This window comes from Oncorhynchus clarkii, chromosome 23, assembly GCF_045791955.1.
Source record: "Oncorhynchus clarkii lewisi isolate Uvic-CL-2024 chromosome 23, UVic_Ocla_1.0, whole genome shotgun sequence".
NCBI lineage: Eukaryota > Metazoa > Chordata > Actinopteri > Salmoniformes > Salmonidae > Oncorhynchus > Oncorhynchus clarkii.
Window position 1 is genome coordinate 54,941,906 of NC_092169.1, and position 20,590 is coordinate 54,962,495.

Sequence of the window (20,590 nt, forward strand, 5' to 3'; positions counted from 1 at the left end):
GTTCTGGAGAGGTACTTTTAATTAACAGAGGTGAGATTTTAGAAGTGAAAAGTCTAGCAATACAGGTGAAAATCAGTCATTGACACAGACATGGTGGAGACGCAGGAAGATTTTAAATGCTCTGAACCAGGAGATTGTGAGTTCAAATCCCAGAGAAGAACATGTTGAATTACAATTACTGCATAAATGAACAGAGACCATGTCAGTTGAAAATATTGTATATTAAAAGCACAGTTTGTGTGTCTAACTAGTTCCAGTGACTTTTAAAATGTTTTTAAGTTAAGATGCGCAAATAATCATTTTTGTTGAATGAACGTAAGAGACGAGTTGAATAAACACGTCATTTTATGTTCACTGAATTTCGGCCTACGTTATTCTCCAGTTGGACCTACAGTAAATTTGGCTCATCTCTATTTGTTTTTAGTTCAGGTAACACTCAGACCGAAAAGTTGAGTCAACTTAAAAACGCCGTGGAACCAGTTAGTTAATAATAATTAGTTGAAACCACTTACAGATTGGAATTTCCATGTTGGTTTGCAGCTCCTCCATTAAGTCTCCACACATTCCATCGTTATGGGACCGTGTTGCAGTCATCATAGCATTTCTAGGTCAGACTAGCTCAGCCGTTGCATAATTGCAGTGGTTTCATTTGGACGCGTGCCAGTGTTTTAACAAGATATCGCACATGATTGCCTGTTGAATCACAACTCATAAGAATAGAGGCAGAACGACTCCACATGGTCCCATGGCCAGGAAGGCCCAGCACCAGCATGACAAGCACTCACTGTGGGCAGCAGCATCCCATTACCAGCCACCCACTGTGGATAGCAGCATCCCATTACCAGCCACCCACTGTGGATAGCAGCATCCCATTACCAGCCACCCACTGTGGACAGCAGCATCCCATTACCAGCCACCCACTGTGGATAGCAGCATCCCATTACCAACCACCCACTGTGGATAGCAGCATCCCATTACCACCCACCCACTGTGGATAGCAGCATCCCATTACCAGCCACCCACTGTGGATAGCAGCATCCCATTACCACCCACCCACTGTGGATAGCAGCATCCCATTACCAGCCACCCACTGTGGATAGCAGCATCCCATTACCACCCACCCACTGTGGATAGCAGCATCCTATTACCAGCCACCCACTGTGGACAGCAGCATCCCATTACCCGCCACCCACTGTGGATAGCAGCATCCCATTACCAGCAACCCACTGTGGATAGCAGCATCCCATTACCAGCCACCCACTGTGGATAACAGCATCCCATTACCAGCCACCCACTGTGGATAGCAGCATCCCATTACCACCCACCCACTGTGGATAGCAGCATCCCATTACCAGCCTCCCACTGTGGATAGCAGCATCCCGTTACCACCCACCCACCCACCCACTGTGGACAGCAGCATCCCATTACCACCCACCCACCCACTGTGGACAGCAGCATCCCATTACCACCCACCCACTGTGGATAGCAGCATCCCATTACCACCCACCCACTGTGGATAGTAGCATCCCATTACCAGCCACCCACTGTGGATAGCAGCATCCCATTACCACCCACCCACCCACTGTGGACAGCAGCATCCCATTACCACCCACCCACTGTGGACAGCAGCATCCCATTACCACCCACCCACTGTGGATAGCAGCATCCCATTACCACCCACCCACTGTGGATAGCAGCATCCCATTACCAGCCACCCACTGTGGATAGCAGCATCCCATTACCACCCACCCACCCACTGTGGACAGCAGCATCCCATTACCACCCACCCACTGTGGATAGCAGCATCCCATTACCACCCACCCACTGTGGATAGCAGCATCCCATTACCAGCCTCCCACTGTGGATAGCAGCATCCCATTACCACCCACCCACCCACCCACTGTGGACAGCAGCATCCCATTACCACCCACCCACCCACTGTGGACAGCAGCATCCCATTACCACCCACCCACTGTGGATAGCAGCATCCCATTACCACCCACCCACTGTGGATAGCAGCATCCCATTACCAGCCACCCACTGTGGATAGCAGCATCCCATTACCACCCACCCACCCACTGTGGACAGCAGCATCCCATTACCACCCACCCACTGTGGACAGCAGCATCCTATTACCACCCACCCACTGTGGACAGCAGCATCCCATTACCACCCACCCACCCACTGTGGACAGCAGCATCCCATTACCACCCACCCACCCACTGTGGACAGCAGCATCCCATTACCACCCACCCACCCACTGTGGATAGCAGCATCCCATTACCACCCACCCACCCACTGTGGAGAGCAGCATCCCATTACCACCCACCCACTGTGGACAGCAGCATCCCATTACCACCCACCCACTGTGGACAGCAGCATCTTATTACCACCAACCCACTGTGGACAGCAGCATCCTATTACCAGCCACCCACTGTGGACAGCAGCATCCTATTACCAGCCACCCACTGTGGAGAGCAGCATCCCATTACCAGCCACCCACTGTGGACAGCAGCATCCTATTACCAGCCACCCACTGTGGATAGCAGCATCCCATTACCACCCACCCACTGTGGATAGCAGCATCCCATTACCAGCCACCCACTGTGGACAGCAGCATCCCATTACCAGCCACCCACCCACTGTGGACAGCAGCATCCCATTACCACCCACCCACTGTGGACAGCAGCATCCCATTACCAGCCACTCACTGTGGATAGCAGCATCCCATTACCACCCACCCACTGTGGATAGCAGCATCCCATTACCACCCACCCACTGTGGACAGCAGCATCCCATTACCAGCCACCCACTGTGGATAGCAGCATCCCATTACCACCCACCCACCCACTGTGGACAGCAGCATCCTATTACCACCCACCCACTGTGGACAGCAGCATCCCATTACCAGCCACCCACTGTGGATAGCAGCATCCCATTACCACCCACCCACTGTGGACAGCAGCATCCCATTACCAGCCACCCACTGTGGATAGCAGCATCCCATTACCAGCCACCCACTGTGGACAGCAGCATCCTATTACCACCCACCCACTGTGGATAGCAGCATCCCATTACCAGCCACCCACTGTGGACAGCAGCATCCCATTACCAGCCACCCACTGTGGACAGCAGCATCCCATTACCACCCACCCACCCACTGTGGATAGCAGCATCCCATTACCACCCACCCACTGTGGACAGCAGCATCCCATTACCACCCACCCACCCACTGTGGATAGCAGCATCCCATTACCAGCCACCCACTGTGGACAGCAGCATCCCATTACCACCCACCCACCCACTGTGGACAGCAGCATCCCATTACCACCCACCCACCCACTGTGGATAGCAGCATCCCATTACCAGCCACCCACTGTGGATAGCAGCATCCCATTACCAGCCACCCACTGTGGACAGCAGCATCCCATTACCACCCACCCACTGTGGACAGCAGCATCCCATTACCACCCACCCACTGTGGACAGCAGCATCCCATTACCACCCACCCACTGTGGACAGCAGCATCCCATTACCACCCACCCACTGTGGACAGCAGCATCCTATTACCAGCCACCCACTGTGGACAGCAGCATCCCATTACCACCCACCCACCCACTGTGGATAGCAGCATCCCATTACCAGCCACCCACTGTGGATAGCAGCATCCCATTACCAGCCACCCACTGTGGACAGCAGCATCCTATTACCAGCCACCCACTGTGGACAGCAGCATCCCATTACCAGCCACCCACTGTGGATAGCAGCATCCCATTACCACCCACCCACTGTGGACAGCAGCATCCCATTACCACCCACCCACTGTGGACAGCAGCATCCCATTACCACCCACCCACTGTGGACAGCAGCATCCCATTACCACCCACCCACCCACTGTGGATAGCAGCATCCCATTACCACCCACCCACTGTGGACAGCAGCATCCCATTACCACCCACCCACCCACTGTGGATAGCAGCATCCCATTACCAGCCACCCACTGTGGACAGCAGCATCCCATTACCACCCACCCACCCACTGTGGACAGCAGCATCCCATTACCAGCCACCCACTGTGGATAGCAGCATCCCATTACCACCCACCCACTGTGGACAGCAGCATCCCATTACCAGCCACCCACTGTGGATAGCAGCATCCCATTACCAGCCACCCACTGTGGACAGCAGCATCCTATTACCACACACCCACTGTGGACAGCAGCATCCCATTACCAGCCACCCACTGTGGATAGCAGCATCCCATTACCAGCCACCTACTGTGGACAGCAGCATCCCATTACCACCCACCCACCCACTGTGGATAGCAGCATCCCATTACCAGCCACCCACTGTGGATAGCAGCATCCCATTACCAACCACCCACTGTGGACAGCAGCATCCTATTACCAGCCACCCACTGTGGACAGCAGCATCCCATTACCACCCACCCACCCACTGTGGATAGCAGCATCCCATTACCAGCCACCCACTGTGGATAGCAGCATCCCATTACCAGCCACCCACTGTGGACAGCAGCATCCTATTACCAGCCACCCACTGTGGACAGCAGCATCCCATTACCAGCCACCCACTGTGGACAGCAGCATCCCATTACCACCCACCCACTGTGGACAGCAGCATCCCATTACCACCCACCCACTGTGGACAGCAGCATCCCATTACCACCCACCCACTGTGGACAGCAGCATCCCATTACCACCCACCCACCCACTGTGGATAGCAGCATCCCATTACCACCCACCCACTGTGGACAGCAGCATCCCATTACCACCCACCCACCCACTGTGGATAGCAGCATCCCATTACCAGCCACCCACTGTGGACAGCAGCATCCCATTACCACCCACCCACCCACTGTGGACAGCAGCATCCCATTACCACCCACCCACCCACTGTGGATAGCAGCATCCCATTACCAGCCACCCACTGTGGATAGCAGCATCCCATTACCAGCCACCCACTGTGGACAGCAGCATCCCATTACCACCCACCCACTGTGGACAGCAGCATCCCATTACCACCCACCCACTGTGGACAGCAGCATCCCATTACCACCCACCCACTGTGGACAGCAGCATCCCATTACCACCCACCCACTGTGGACAGCAGCATCCTATTACCAGCCACCCACTGTGGACAGCAGCATCCCATTACCACCCACCCACCCACTGTGGATAGCAGCATCCCATTACCAGCCACCCACTGTGGATAGCAGCATCCCATTACCAGCCACCCACTGTGGACAGCAGCATCCTATTACCAGCCACCCACTGTGGACAGCAGCATCCCATTACCAGCCACCCACTGTGGACAGCAGCATCCCATTACCACCCACCCACTGTGGACAGCAGCATCCCATTACCACCCACCCACCCACTGTGGATAGCAGCATCCCATTACCACCCACCCACTGTGGACAGCAGCATCCCATTACCACCCACCCACCCACTGTGGATAGCAGCATCCCATTACCAGCCACCCACTGTGGACAGCAGCATCCCATTACCACCCACCCACCCACTGTGGACAGCAGCATCCCATTACCACCCACCCACCCACTGTGGATAGCAGCATCCCATTACCAGCCACCCACTGTGGATAGCAGCATCCCATTACCACCCACCCACTGTGGACAGCACCATCCCATTACCACCCACCCACTGTGGACAGCAGCATCCCATTACCACCCACCCACTGTGGACAGCAGCATCCCATTACCACCCACCCACTGTGGACAGCAGCATCCCATTACCACCCACCCACTGTGGACAGCAGCATCCCATTACCACCCACCCACCCACTGTGGATAGCAGCATCCCATTACCAGCCACCCACTGTGGACAGCAGCATCCCATTACCACCCACCCACCCACTGTGGATAGCAGCATCCCATTACCAGCCACCCACTGTGGATAGCAGCATCCCATTACCACCCACCCACTGTGGATAGCAGCATCCCATTACCAGCCACCCACTGTGGACAGCAGCATCCCATTACCACCCACCCACCCACTGTGGACAGCAGCATCCCATTACCACCCACCCACCCACTGTGGACAGCAGCATCCCATTACCACCCACCCACCCACTGTGGATAGCAGCATCCCATTACCAGCCACCCACTGTGGATAGCAGCATCCCATTACCACCCACCCACTGTGGACAGCAGCATCCCATTACCACCCACCCATTCCATGTATGCAAAACCAAACCATCAGAGAGCAGACACACACACACACACACACACACACACACACACACACACACACACACACACACACACACTCTCTGTAGAGGGGATTGCTTCCACTCCTGTGCTGTCGAGTGGAAGCACATTGGTGTGAACTATTGAGCCAAGTGAATCAGTGTTCAGGAGGAGTGTTTGTCGTGTCAGGTTCTATGTCAGATTATTACAGGTTATTGTTCAGTGGGAGTGTTTGTCCTGTCAGGTTCTATGTCAGATTATTACAGGTTATTGTTCAGTGGGAGTGTTTGTCCTGTCAGGTTCTATGTCAGATTATTACAGGTTATTGTTCAGTGGGAGTGTTTGTCCTGTCAGGTTCTATGTCAGATTATTACAGGTTATTGTTCAGCAGGAGTGTTTGTCCTGTCAAGTTCTATGTCAGATTATTACAGGTTTTTGTTCAGTGGGAGTGTTTGTCCTGTCAGGTTCTATGTCAGATTATTACAGGTTATTGTTCAGTGGGAGTGTTTGTCCTGTCAGGTTCTATGTCAGATTATTACAGGTTATTGTTCAGCAGGAGTGTTTGTCCTGTCAAGTTCTATGTCAGATTATTACAGGTTATTGTTCAGTGGGAGTGTTTGTCCTGTCAGGTTCTATGTCAGATTATTACAGGTTATTGTTCAGTGGGAGTGTTTGTCCTGTCAGGTTCTATGTCAGATTATTACAGGTTTTTGTTCAGTGGGAGTGTTCGTCCTGTCAGGTTCTATGTCAGATTATTACAGGTTATTGTTCAGCGGGAGTGTTTGTCCTGTCAGGTTCTATGCCAGATTATTACAGGTTATTGTTCAGTAGGAGTGTTTTGTCCTTCTGCCTTATCCTTCTGGAGGGTCAGTCCTGGCTGGCTGCCTTATCCTTCTGGAGGGTCAGTCCTGGCTGGCTGCCTTATCCTTCTGGAGGGTCAGTCCTGGCTGGCTGCCTTATCCTTCTGGAGGGTCAGTCCTGGCTGGCTGCCTTATCCTTCTGGAGTGGCAGTCCTGGCTGGCTGCCTTATCCTTCTGGAGGGGCAGTCCTGGCTGGCTGGCTGCCTTATCCTTCTGGAGGGGCAGTCCTGGCTGGCTGGCTGCCTTATCCTTCCGGAGGGGCAGTCCTGGCTGGCTGGCTGCCTTATCCTTCTGGAGGGGCAGTCCTGGCTGCCTTATCCTTCTGGAAGGGCAGTCCTGGCTGGCTGGTTGGCTGCCTTATCCTCCTGGAGGGTCAGTCCTGGCTGGCTGCCTTATCCTTCTGGAGGGGCAGTCCTGGCTGGCTGTCTTATCCTTCTGGAGGGGCAGTCCTTGCTGGCTGCCTGGCTGCCTTATCCTTCTGGAGGGGCAGTCCTGGCTGGCTGGCTGCCTTATCCTTCTGGAGGGGCAGCCCTGGCTGGCTGGCTGGCTGCCTTATCCTTCTGGAGGACCGGCCCCGGTTGGCTGGCTGCCTTATCCTTCTGGAGGGGCAGTCCTGGCTGGATGGCTGCCTTATCCTTCTGGAGGGCTGGCCCCGGTTGGCTGGCTGCCTTATCCTTCTGGAGGGGCAGTCCTGGCTGGCTGGCTGCCTTATCCTTCTGGAGGGGCAGTCCTGGCTGGCTGGCTGCCTTATCCTTCTGGAGGGACGGCCCCGGTTGGCTGGCTGCCTTATCCTTCTGGAAGGCCGGCCCTGGCTGGCTGGCTGGCTGGCTGCCTTATCCTTCTGAAAGGCCGGTCCTGGCTGGCTTATCCTTCTGAAAGCTAAACAAACGACCAGCTGTGTTTTTGCCAGATGTGACGTGCTGTGTACTCTTTGATGTACGCCTGTGTACTATGAGCTATCATCAAATCGCGTATTAAGGAACACACTATGAGAGGATGAATCTAGCATCAGAAGCATTCTCATATGGGTTCGCGTCCCAAATGGAACCCGATTCCCTATATAGTGTACTACTTTTGACCAGGGCACATGATTGTTACCATTGGCGTGACAATGACCATAAGAGTTGGCAAGACAGCACAAACAGATCTGAGACCAGGCTATAGATTCCTTCACCCCTTAGTGCCTGTGGGTTGGAGCGAATCATGCACCACATTCCTAAGGTCTGTCCAATCTACCAACTCAGCGGAGGGCCTACTCACCCTCAACTCAGCAGGACCCGAAGCAATGGCTTGGCTAAAGGAATTCACTAAATAAATAAATTGATGTTGTTTATCTCTCTGGCTGCTTCCCTTAGGTTGATGAGATCTACCACGATGAGTCCTTGGGAACCAACATCAACATCGTCCTCGTCCGCATGATCATGGTCGGGTACAGACAGGTAAGACTTCTCATCTTCCTGATCACGGTCAGGTACAGACAGGTAAGACTTCTCATCTTCCTGATTACGGTCAGGTACAGACAGGTAAGACTTCTCATCTTCCTGATCATGGTCGGGTACAGACAGGTAAGACTTCTCATCTTCCTGATCACGGTCAGGTACAGACAGGTAAGACTTCTCATCTTCCTGATTACGGTCAGGTACAGACAGGTAAGACTTCTCATCTTCCTGATCACGGTCAGGTACAGACAGGTAAGACTTCTCATCTTCCTGATCACGGTCAGGTACAGACAGGTAAGAGTTTACATTACACCCATCGCTCGCTCTGTCTCTCTCGTCTCCTTCTCTCTGTCTCTCTCGTCTCCTTCTCTTTGTCTCTCTCGCTCTCTCTTTCTCTCTCTCTCCAGGGGTGATAATGGGTGGCCATTGGAAATCAACTAATTGTGTCACAAATAGTGTTGAAATTGGCTTAAACGGACTCCCGGGTGGCGCAGTGGTTAAGGGTGCTGTACTGCAGCGCCAGCTGTGCCATCAGAGTCCCTGGGTTCGCGCCCAGGCTCTGTCGTAACCGGCCGCGACCGGGAGGTCCGTGGGGCGACGCACAATTGGCCTAGCGTCGTCCGGGTTAGGGAGGGCTTGGTCGGTAGGGGTGTCCTTGTCTCATCGCGCACCAGCGACTCCTGTGGCGGGCTGGGCGCAGTGTACGCTAACCAAGGTGGCCAGGTGCACGGTGTTTCCTCCGACGCATTGGTGCGGCTGGCTTCCGGGTTGGATGCGCGCTGTGTTAAGAAGCAGTGCGGCTTGGTTGGGTTGTGTATCGGAGGACGCATGACTTTCAACCTTCGTCTCTCCCGAGCCTGTACGGGAGTTGTAGCGATGAGACAAGATAGTAGCTACTACAACAATTGGATACTACGAAATTGGGGAGAAAAAGGGGTAAAAAAAAAAGAAAAAAATTAAAAAGAAAAAAGAAATTGCCTTAAACTAGGATGCATTGTATTGAATAACTGTTTCAACTGTTCATTTGTATTTGCCCTAATTTATTCAAATCAATAAATTTCAAATGATCCATCTTGATCCATATATCCATCCATCTTGAGCCATCCAGACTCACAGCAAACATCTCCAATCCAAAATTAAATCTAGAATCGGCTTCCTATTTCGCAACAAAGCATCCTTCACTCATGCTGCCAAACATACCCTTGTAAAACTGAAAATCCTGCCGATCCTTGACTTCGGCGATGTCATTTACAAAATAGCCTCTACTCAGCAAATTAGATGTAGTCTTTCACAGTGCCATCCGTTTTGTCACCAAAGCCCCTTATACCACCCACCACTACGACCTGTATGCACCAAATGGCTCCAGGTTATCCATAGGTCTTTGCTAGGTAAAACACTGCCTTTTCTCAGCTCACTGGTCACCATAGCAGCATCCACACGTAGCACGCGCTCCAGCAGGTATATTTCACTGGTCATCCCCAAAGCCAACACTTCCTTTGGCCGCCTTTCCTTCCAGTTCTTTGCTGCCAATGACTGGAACGAATTGCAAAAATCACTGAAGCTGGAGTCTTATATCTCCCTTACTAACTTTAAGCAAAAGCTGTCAGAGCAGTTTACTGAGCATTGCACCTATACACAGCCCATCTGTAAATAGCACACCCAACTACCTCATCCCTATATATATTTTTTTGTTGTTGTTGCTCATTTGCACCCTAGTATCTCTATTTGCACATTCATCTTCTGCACATCTATCACTCCAGTGTTTAATTTTGCTAAATTGTAATTATTTTGCCACTATGGGCTATTTATTGCCTTTACCTCCCTAATCTTACTACATTTGCAAACACTGTATATATATTTTTCTGTTGTGTTATTGAATGTACGTTTGTTTATCCCATTTATCCCATGTGTAACTGTGTCGCACTGCTTTGCTTTATCTTGGCCAGGTCGCAGTTGTAAATGAGAACTTGTTCTCAACTGGCCTACCTGGTTAAATAAAGGTGTTCTCAACTGGCCTACCTGGTTAAATAAAGGTGTTCTCAACTAGTCTACCTGGTTAAATAAAGGTGTTCTCAACTGGCCTACCTGGTTAAATAAAGGTGTTCTCAACTGGCCTACCTGGTTAAATAAAGGTGTTCTCAACTAGACTACCTGGTTAAATAAAGGTGTTCTCAACTAGACTACCTGGTTAAATAAAGGTGTTCTCAACTGGCCTACCTGGTTAAATAAAGGTGTTCTCAACTGGCCTACCTGGTTAAATAAAGGTGTTCTCAACTAGCCTACCTGGTTAAATAAAGGTGTTCTCAACTGGCCTACCTGGTTAAATAAAGGTGTTCTCAACTAGCCTACCTGGTTAAATAAAGGTGTTCTCAACTAGCCTACCTGGTTAAATAAAGGTGTTCTCAACTAGCCTACCTGGTTAAATAAAGGTGTTCTCAACTAGCCTACCTGGTTAAATAAAGGTGTTCTCAACTAGCCTACCTGGTTAAATAAAGGTGTTCTCAACTGGCCTACCTGGTTAAATAAAGGTGTTCTCAACTAGCCTACCTGGTTAAATAAAGGTGTTCTCAACTAGCCTACCTGGTTAAATAAAGGTGTTCTCAACTAGCCTACCTGGTTAAATAAAGGTGTTCTCAACTAGCCTACCTGGTTAAATAAAGGTGTTCTCAACTGGCCTACCTGGTTAAATAAAGGTGTTCTCAACTAGCCTACCTGGTTAAATAAAGGTGTTCTCAACTGGCCTACCTGGTTAGATAAAGGTGTTCTCAACTAGCCTACCTGGTTAAATAAAGGTGTTCTCAACTAGCCTACCTGGTTAAATAAAGGTGTTCTCAACTGGCCTACCTGGTTAAATAAAGGTGTTCTCAACTAGCCTACCTGGTTAAATAAAGGTGTTCTCAACTAGCCTACCTGGTTAAATAAAGGTGTTCTCAACTAGCCTACCTGGTTAAATAAAGGTGTTCTCAACTAGCCTACCTGGTTAAATAAAGGTGTTCTCAACTGGCCTACCTGGTTAAATAAAGGTGTTCTCAACTGGCCTACCTGGTTAAATAAAGGTGTTCTCCACTAGCCTACCTGGTTAAATAAAGGTGTTCTCAACTGGCCTACCTGGTTAAATAAAGGTGTTCTCAACTAGCCTACCTGGTTAAATAAAGGTGTTCTCAACTAGCCTACCTGGTTAAATAAAGGTGTTCTCCACTAGCCTACCTGGTTAAATAAAGGTGTTCTCAACTAGCCTACCTGGTTAAATAAAGGTGTTCTCCACTAGCCTACCTGGTTAAATAAAGGTGTTCTCAACTGGCCTACCTGGTTAAATAAAGGTGTTCTCAACTAGCCTACCTGGTTAAATAAAGGTGTTCTCAACTGGCCTACCTGGTTAAATAAAGGTGTTCTCAACTAGCCTACCTGGTTAAATAAAGGTGTTCTCAACTAGCCTACCTGGTTAAATAAAGGTGTTCTCAACTAGCCTACCTGGTTAAAAAAAGGTGTTCTCAACTAGCCTACCTGGTTAAATAAAGGTGTTCTCAACTAGCCTACCTGGTTAGATAAAGGTGTTCTCAACTAGCCTACCTGGTTAAATAAAGGTGTTCTCAACTAGCCTACCTGGTTAAATAAAGGTGTTCTCAACTAGCCTACCTGGTTAAATAAAGGTGTTCTCAACTAGCCTACCTGGTTAAATAAAGGTGTTCTCAACTGGCCTACCTGGTTAAATAAAGGTGTTCTCAACTAGCCTACCTGGTTAAATAAAGGTGTTCTCAACTAGCCTACCTGGTTAAATAAAGGTGTTCTCAACATAGCCTACCTGGTTAAATAAAAGTGTTCTCAGCTAGCCTACCTGGTTAAATAAAGGTGTTCTCAACTGGCCTACCTGGTTAAATAAAGGTGTTCCCAACTAGCCTACCTGGTTAAATAAAGGTGTTCTCAACTAGCCTACCTGGTTAAATAAAGGTGTTCTCAACTGGCCTACCTGGTTAAATAAAGGTGTTCTCAACTAGCCTACCTGGTTAAATAAAGGTGTTCTCAACTAGCCTACCTGGTTAAATAAAGGTGTTCTCAACTAGCCTACCTGGTTAAATAAAGGTGTTCTCAACTAGCCTACCTGGTTAAATAAAGGTGTTCTCAACTGGCCTACCTGGTTAAATAAAGGTGTTCTCAACTAGCCTACCTGGTTAAATAAAGGTGTTCTCAACAGGCCTACCTGGTTAAATAAAGGTGTTCTCAACTAGCCTACCTGGTTAAATAAAGGTGTTCTCAACTAGCCTACCTGGTTAAATAAAGGTGTTCTCAACTAGCCTACCTGGTTAAATGAAGGTGTTCTCAACTAGCCTACCTGGTTAAATAAAGGTGTTCTCAACTAGCCTACCTGGTTAAATAAAGGTGTTCTCAACTAGCCTACCTGGTTAAATAAAGGTGTTCTCAACTAGCCACCTGGTTAAATAAAGGTGTTCTCAACTAGCCTACCTGGTTAAATAAAGGTGTTCTCAACTGGCCTACCTGGTTAAATAAAGGTGTTCTCAACTAGCCTACCTGGTTAAATAAAGGTGTTCTCAACTGGCCTACCTGGTTAAATAAAGGTGTTCTCAACTAGCCTACCTGGTTAAATAAAGGTGTTCTCAACTGGCCTACCTGGTTAAATAAAGGTGTTCTCCACTAGCCTACCTGGTTAAATAAAGGTGTTCTCAACTAGCCTACCTGGTTAAATAAAGGTGTTCTCCACTAGCCTACCTGGTTAAATAAAGGTGTTCTCAACTAGCCTACCTGGTTAAATAAAGGTGTTCTCAACTGGCCTACCTGGTTAAATAAAGGTGTTCCCAACTGGCCTACCTGGTTAAATAAAGGTGTTCTCAACTAGCCTACCTGGTTAAATAAAGGTTAAATAAAATATATAAATATATTCTCCTCAAGCACAAGAACACTCTCCAGGCTGTTGCTGTAAAACAACAAATATGCCTCCCAAATGGTACTCTTTTCCCTATATAGTGTACTCTTTTCCCTATATAGTGTACTACCTTTCCCTATATAGTGTACTCTTTTCCCTATATAGTGTACTACCTTTCCCTATATAGTGTACTACCTTTCCCTATATAGTGTACTACTTTTGACCAGGGTACACTCAACACTCAATAACTAATAATTACGTTATGTTTTAGTCATTGAGCAGATACTCTTATCCAAGCCAACTAAAAATCAGTGCTTTCAACTCAAGTAGCTAAAACAAGCATGCTGATCCCGATCATTGCAGGTATAACCATTTTGAAGTAGTCATCTATGTGCTGAAGAGCGCTAGTAAGAGTAATAATGATGATTAAACACAGTGAGACGATCCTATTCATCAGTTATGGTAGGCTGTTAGCCTGAGGGCCTGCTGTTTGGGGTATCAACTCCTTGTCGCTCATTGGCTTAACTAGGACAGCGATGGAGTTGGCAAGAGCACAAACAGATCTGGGATCAGGCTCGTAGATTGTTTCTGAAATGAGAACGGTATTCTTCTTTCCTCAGTCCATCAGCCTGATCGAGCGTGGGAACCCGTCCCGTAGCCTGGAGCAGGTGTGTCGCTGGGCCAACACGCAGCAGCGCCGGGACCCCGATCATGCTGAGTACCATGACCATGCCATCTTCCTCACAAGGCAAGATTTTGGTCCCGCAGGTATGCAAGGTACTGTATTTCTCTCGATCGAAGGCCTGTGCAGACTGATACGACAGATATCTCCTTCCCATTCACAAGGGTTGGCTCCTTCCAAGGCTAGCTCAGGTAAGGTCTCTGGAAACTTGACAGAGTTGGGGTCCGTTTCAATTCCAAGTCCATTCCGGAAGTAAACTGAAATTCCAATTCCGTATTTTTTTTCTCCCTTATTGCTTTTCAATTGGAATTGGATTGTCAGTTTACTTCCGGAACTCTTTGAATAGTGATGGACTGGACCTCAACCATGCTGGGACCTCACAGGGAAGCAGGCAGCTGCTGCTGTGGTCCAGAAATGAATTCCATCCCAAGTGGCACCCTATTCCCTGTATAGTGCACTACTTGTGCAGAAAGGAAACAGGGAGCCATTTTGTGATGCTGACATGGTCCTGAGCATGTCTACATCCGCCCGTGGTGACCTCACATAACACTGAGTACATCATTGAGTATTTTCCAACCCTTTGCTGACTGACTGGGCATTGGTGCCAACCCATGTTTCCAAAAATACCATCAGATCTACACAATAATGGTTTCTGGCATGTAGGGAAAAAACATGAAAATGCTCCGAAATGGTTTGATTTTTCCTTTTCCCAGTATTTATAGTTTCCAGGTAGTCTGTAAGTAACTTATAATTTAAACTGAAATAGGAAATGTCCTCTCTGTGTTGTTTTACATAATTACAACTCATTTTAAGATCATCTCTACTTACATCATCACGGTTTGAATCAATGTGTACTGAAGTACTCCCACTCGTGTCTATTTGTAAGACAAGTGAATGAAGAATAGACATGTTGACTTTAATACACATAGACTTGAAATCGTTTAAAGACAAAATAATGTTTAAAGTTTAAAGACAAAGAATGTAAGTACTACAGAAACTATGTCCTCTCTCTGAGTGACCTCTAGAGGGACCACTGCAAGTTCAACGTTAAAAGTGTTTTGAAAATTATCTCGAAGGTATATTACTTAGTATTCGTTATTAAATGTACACATCCACATTTACATGACAGTATATATTTTGGAACAAGATCTGTCCAGTTGTTTTCTGCGTCACAACACGACCACAAGCACAACACAATTTCTTGAGACTTTTTTGTTCACTGCAACGCAAGGCTTTGAGAAACAAACCTCTTGCTATACCTTCTTTTGAAGTTCACTGTCACATATTGACTTTTGACTTTGGTTTAACTTTGAAGCACGTGTCATGTTTAAACAGAGAGTCAGAAACACTTCAAATGTTACCGTAGCAGCCAGCGATGTTATGGCCATAACAGGCCCGTCTCTAAGGCACCGTGGGATGGGTTGGGACTGACCTCTTCAACTATGGCCATAACAGGCCCGTCTCTAAGGCACCGTGGGATGGGTTGGGGCTGGCCTCTTCAACTATGGCCATAACAGGCCCATCTCTAAGGCACCGTGGGATGGGTTGGGACTGGCCTCTTCAACTATGGCCATAACAGGCCCGTCTCTAAGGCACCGTGGGATGGGTTGGGACTGTCCTCTTCAACTATGGCCATAACAGGCCCGTCTCTAAGGCACCGTGGGATGGGTTGGGACTGGCCTCTTCAACTAGGGAACAACCGTCCAGGCTTAGGGGTAAACATCACACTCTGTTGCCAGAGTTTTCTGATGACTTGGAGGATTTTACACCCAAATACAGACCGCGGGACCTGAGAGGAAACTCCTGTTTATAACGAGTCAGCAAAAATAAAAACCTGGAAACGGTCCAGAATCTATATAACGCTTTATTTTAAACTTTAATATCTTAAATCTTAACATCTCAATGCAATTCTGATGAGATTAATGAGGGATGAAAACAGTGAACTAAATCTGAAGATTTTATTATTGAATGTATGTGATTGTCACTGTAGCAGTAACTACTGACAGGTATGTTGAATGTATGTGATTGTCACTGTAGCAGTAACTACTGACAGGTATGTTGAATGTATGTGATTGTCACTGTAGCAGTAACCACTGACAGGTATGTTGAATGTATGTGATTGTCACTGTAGCAGTAACCACTGACAGGTATGTTGAATGTATGTGATTGTCACTGTAGCAGTAACCACTGACAGGTATGTTGAATGTATGTGATTGTCACTGTAGCAGTAACCACTGACAGGTATGTTGAATGTATGTGATTGTCACTGTAGCAGTAACTACTGACAGGTATGTTGAATGTATGTGATTGTCACTGTAGCAGTAACCACTGACAGGTATGTTGAATGTATGTGATTGTCACTGTAGCAGTAACCACTGACAGGTATGTTGAATGTATGTGATTGTCACTGTAGCAGTAACCACTGACAGGTATGTTGAATGTATGTGATCGTCACTGTAGCAGTTACCACCGACAGGTATGTTGAATGTATGTGATTGTTACTGTAGCAGTAACCACTGACAGGTATGTTGAATGTATGTGATTGTCACTGTAGCAGTAACTACTGACAGGTATGTTGAATGTATGTGATTGTCACTGTAGCAGTAACTACTGACAGGTATGTTGAATGTATGTGATTGTCACTGTAGCAGTTACCACCGACAGGTATGTTGAATGTATGTGATTGTTACTGTAGCAGTAACCACTGACAGGTATGTTGAATGTATGTGATTGTCACTGTAGCAGTAACCACTGACAGGTATGTTGAATGTATGTGATTGTCCTCTCACTGTAGCAGTAACCACTGACAGGTATGTTGAATGTATGTGATTGTCCTCTCACTGTAGCAGTAACTACTGACAGGTATGTTGAATGTATGTGATTGTCACTGTAGCAGTAACTACTGACAGGTATGTTGAATGTATGTGATTGTCACTGTAGCAGTAACCACTGACAGGTATGTTGAATGTATGTGATTGTCCTCTCACTGTAGCAGTAACCACTGACAGGTATGTTGAATGTATGTGATTGTCACTGTAGCAGTAACTACTGACAGGTATGTTGAATGTATGTGATTGTCACTGTAGCAGTAACCACTGACAGGTATGTTGAATGTATGTGATTGTCACTGTAGCAGTAACTACTGACAGGTATGTTGAATGTATGTGATCGTCACTGTAGCAGTAACCACTGACAGGTATGTTGAATGTATGTGATTGTCACTGTAGCAGTAACTACTGACAGGTATGTTGAATGTATGTGATTGTCACTGTAGCAGTAACCACTGACAGGTATGTTGAATGTATGTGATTGTTACTGTAGCAGTAACTACTGACAGGTATGTTGAATGTATGTGATTGTCACTGTAGCAGTAACCACTGACAGGTATGTTGAATGTATGTGATTGTCCTCTCACTGTAGCAGTAACCACTGACGGGTATGTTGAGTGATTAATCTATAGGATCTGTGTCATTTATGATACTATATACTGCATCTCAGTGCTTAAGGCGTCACTACAGACACCCTGGTTCGACTCCAAGGCTGTATCAAAACCGGCCGTGATTGGGCGGCGCACAATTGGCCCAGCGTCGTCCGGGTTTGGCCGGTGTAGGCCGTCATTGTAAATAAGAATTTTTTCTTAACTGACTTGCCTCAATTGTATAAATAAAAATTTCTGAACTACTGACTCATGTCATCCTCTCATATCATTAATGGAATATATAGGTGTGATTTATACTGAACAAAAAAATATAAACACAACATGTAAAGTGTTGGTCCCATGTTTCATGAGCTGAAATAAAACATCCCAGAAATTTTCCATACAAACAAAAAAAAGCATTTCTCCATTGACAAGATAATTCATCCACCTGACAGGTGTGGCATATCAAGAAGCTGATGAAACAAGCATGCTCATTACACAGGTGCACCTTGTGCCGGGGACAATAAAAGGCCACTCTGTAACACAATGTAGGAGCGTACAATAGGAATGCTGACTACATGAATGTCCACCAGAGCTGTTGCCAGAGAACGTAATGTTCATTTCTCTACCATAAGCCGCCTCCAATGTCGTTTTAGAGATTTACGTCCAACCGGCCTCACAACCGCAGCGCACGTCTAACCACGGCAGCCCAAGGACCTCCACATCCGGCTTCTTCACCTGTGGGATCGTCTGAAACCGAATAATTTCTGCACAAACTGTCAGAAACCGTCTCAGGGAAGCTCAACTGCGTGCTCGTTGTCCTCACCAGGGTCTTCACCTGATTGCAGTGGTCAAAAGCTCACCTTTAATGGCCACTGGCACGCTGGAGAAGTGTTCTCTTCATGGATGAGTGCCCCATGGTGGCGATGGGGTTATGGTATAGGCAGGCAGGCATAAGCTACGGACAATGAACACAATTGCATTTTATCGATTGCAATTTTAATGCACAGAGATACCGTGATGAGATCCTGAGGTCCATTGTCATGCCATTTATCCGCCACCATCACCTCATGTTTCATCATGATAATGCACAGCCCCATGTCACAAGGATCTGTACACAATTCCTGGAAGCTGAAAATGTCCCAGTTCTTCCATAGCCTGCATACTCACCAGACATGTCACCCATTGAGCATGTTTGGGATGCTCTGGATCGATGTGTACGACGGCGTATTCCAGTTCCCGCCAATATCCAGCAACTTCTCACAGCCATTGAAGAGGAGCGGGACAACATTCCACAGGCCACAATCAACAGCCTGATCAACTCTATGTGGAGGAGATGTATCTGTATTCCCAGTCATGTGAAATCCATAGGTTAGGGCGGCAGCCTAGTGGTTAGAGTGTTGGACTAGTAACCGGAAGGTTGCAAGTTCAAATCCCCGAGGTGACAAGGTACAAATCTGTCGTTCTGCCCCTGAACAGGCAGTTAACCCACTGTTCCTAGGCCGTCATTGAAAGTAAGAATTTGTTTTTAACTGACTTGCCTAGTTAAATAAAGGTAGAGTGATTTCCTCATATGAAATGTAACTCAGTAAAATCTTTGAAATTGTTGCATGTTGTGTTTATATTTTTGTTCAGTGTATAACTATAACTACTGTTCTATATCTACAATACTATAACTACTAAACTATAACTACTGTTCTATATCTACAATACTATAACTACTGTTCTATAACTACTGTTCTATAACTACTGTTCTATAACTACTGTTCTATAACTACTGTTCTATAACTACTGTTCTATAACTACTGTTCTATAACTACTGTTCTATAACTACAATACTATAGCTACTATAACATATCTACTGCACTATAGCTACTGTACCATAGCTACTATAACATATCTACTGCACTATAGCTACTGCACTATAGCTACTATACCATAGCTACTGTTCTATAACTACTGTTCTATATCTACAATACCATAGCTACTGTTCTATAACTACTGTTCTATATCTACAATACCATAGCTACTGTTCTATAACTACTGTTCTATATCTACAATACCATAACTACTGCACTATAACTACTGTTCTATATCTACAATACTATAACTACTATACCATAGCTACTGCACTATAGCTACTGCACTATAACTACTATACCATAGCTACTGTTCTATAACTACTGTTCTATATCTACAATACCATAACTACTATACCATAGCTACTATACCATAGCTACTGCACTATAGCTACTGTACCATAGCTACTATACCATAGCTACTGCACTATAGCTACTGTACCATAGCTACTATACCATAGCTACTGCACTATAGCTACTGTACCATAGCTACTGTACCATAGCTACTATACCATAGCTACTGCACTATAGCTACTGTACCATAGCTACTATACCATAGCTACTGCACTATAGCTACTGTACCATAGCTACTATACCATAGCTACTGCACTATAGCTACTGTACCATAGCTACTATACCATAGCTACTGCACTATAGCTACTGTACCATAGCTACTATAACATAGCTACTGCACTATAGCTACTGTACCATAGCTACTATACCATAGCTACTGCACTATAGCTACTGTACCATAGCTACTATACTATAGCTACTGTACCATAGCTACTATACCATAGCTACTAGCTACTATAGCTACTATACCATATCTACTGCACTATAGCTACTGTACCATAGCTACTATACCATAGCTACTGCACTATAGCTACTGTACCATAGCTACTATACCATAGCTACTGCACTATAGCTACTGTACCATAGCTACTGTACCATAGCTACTATACCATAGCTACTGCACTATAGCTACTGTACCATAGCTACTATACCATAGCTACTGCACTATAGCTACTGTACCATAGCTACTATACCATAGCTACTGCACTATAGCTACTGTACCATAGCTACTATACCATAGCTACTGCACTATAGCTACTGTACCATAGCTACTATAACATAGCTACTGCACTATAGCTACTGTACCATAGCTACTATACCATAGCTACTGCACTATAGCTACTGTACCATAGCTACTATACCATAGCTACTGTAC

General features: G+C 46.9%; 1 protein-coding gene across 2 annotated transcripts in view; it reads left to right on the top strand.

Annotated features, from left to right (window-relative positions):
• The window catches only part of LOC139381244 (A disintegrin and metalloproteinase with thrombospondin motifs 3), a 134,954-nt gene that overhangs the window by 58,312 nt on the left and 56,052 nt on the right, over positions 1-20,590 (top strand). For both annotated transcript variants that reach the window (XM_071124718.1, XM_071124720.1), the window contains exons 5-6: positions 8,441-8,524; positions 14,024-14,180. In XM_071124718.1, coding sequence (XP_070980819.1) covers positions 8,441-8,524; positions 14,024-14,180 — 241 coding nt within the window. The remainder of the gene's footprint in view (positions 1-8,440; positions 8,525-14,023; positions 14,181-20,590) is intronic.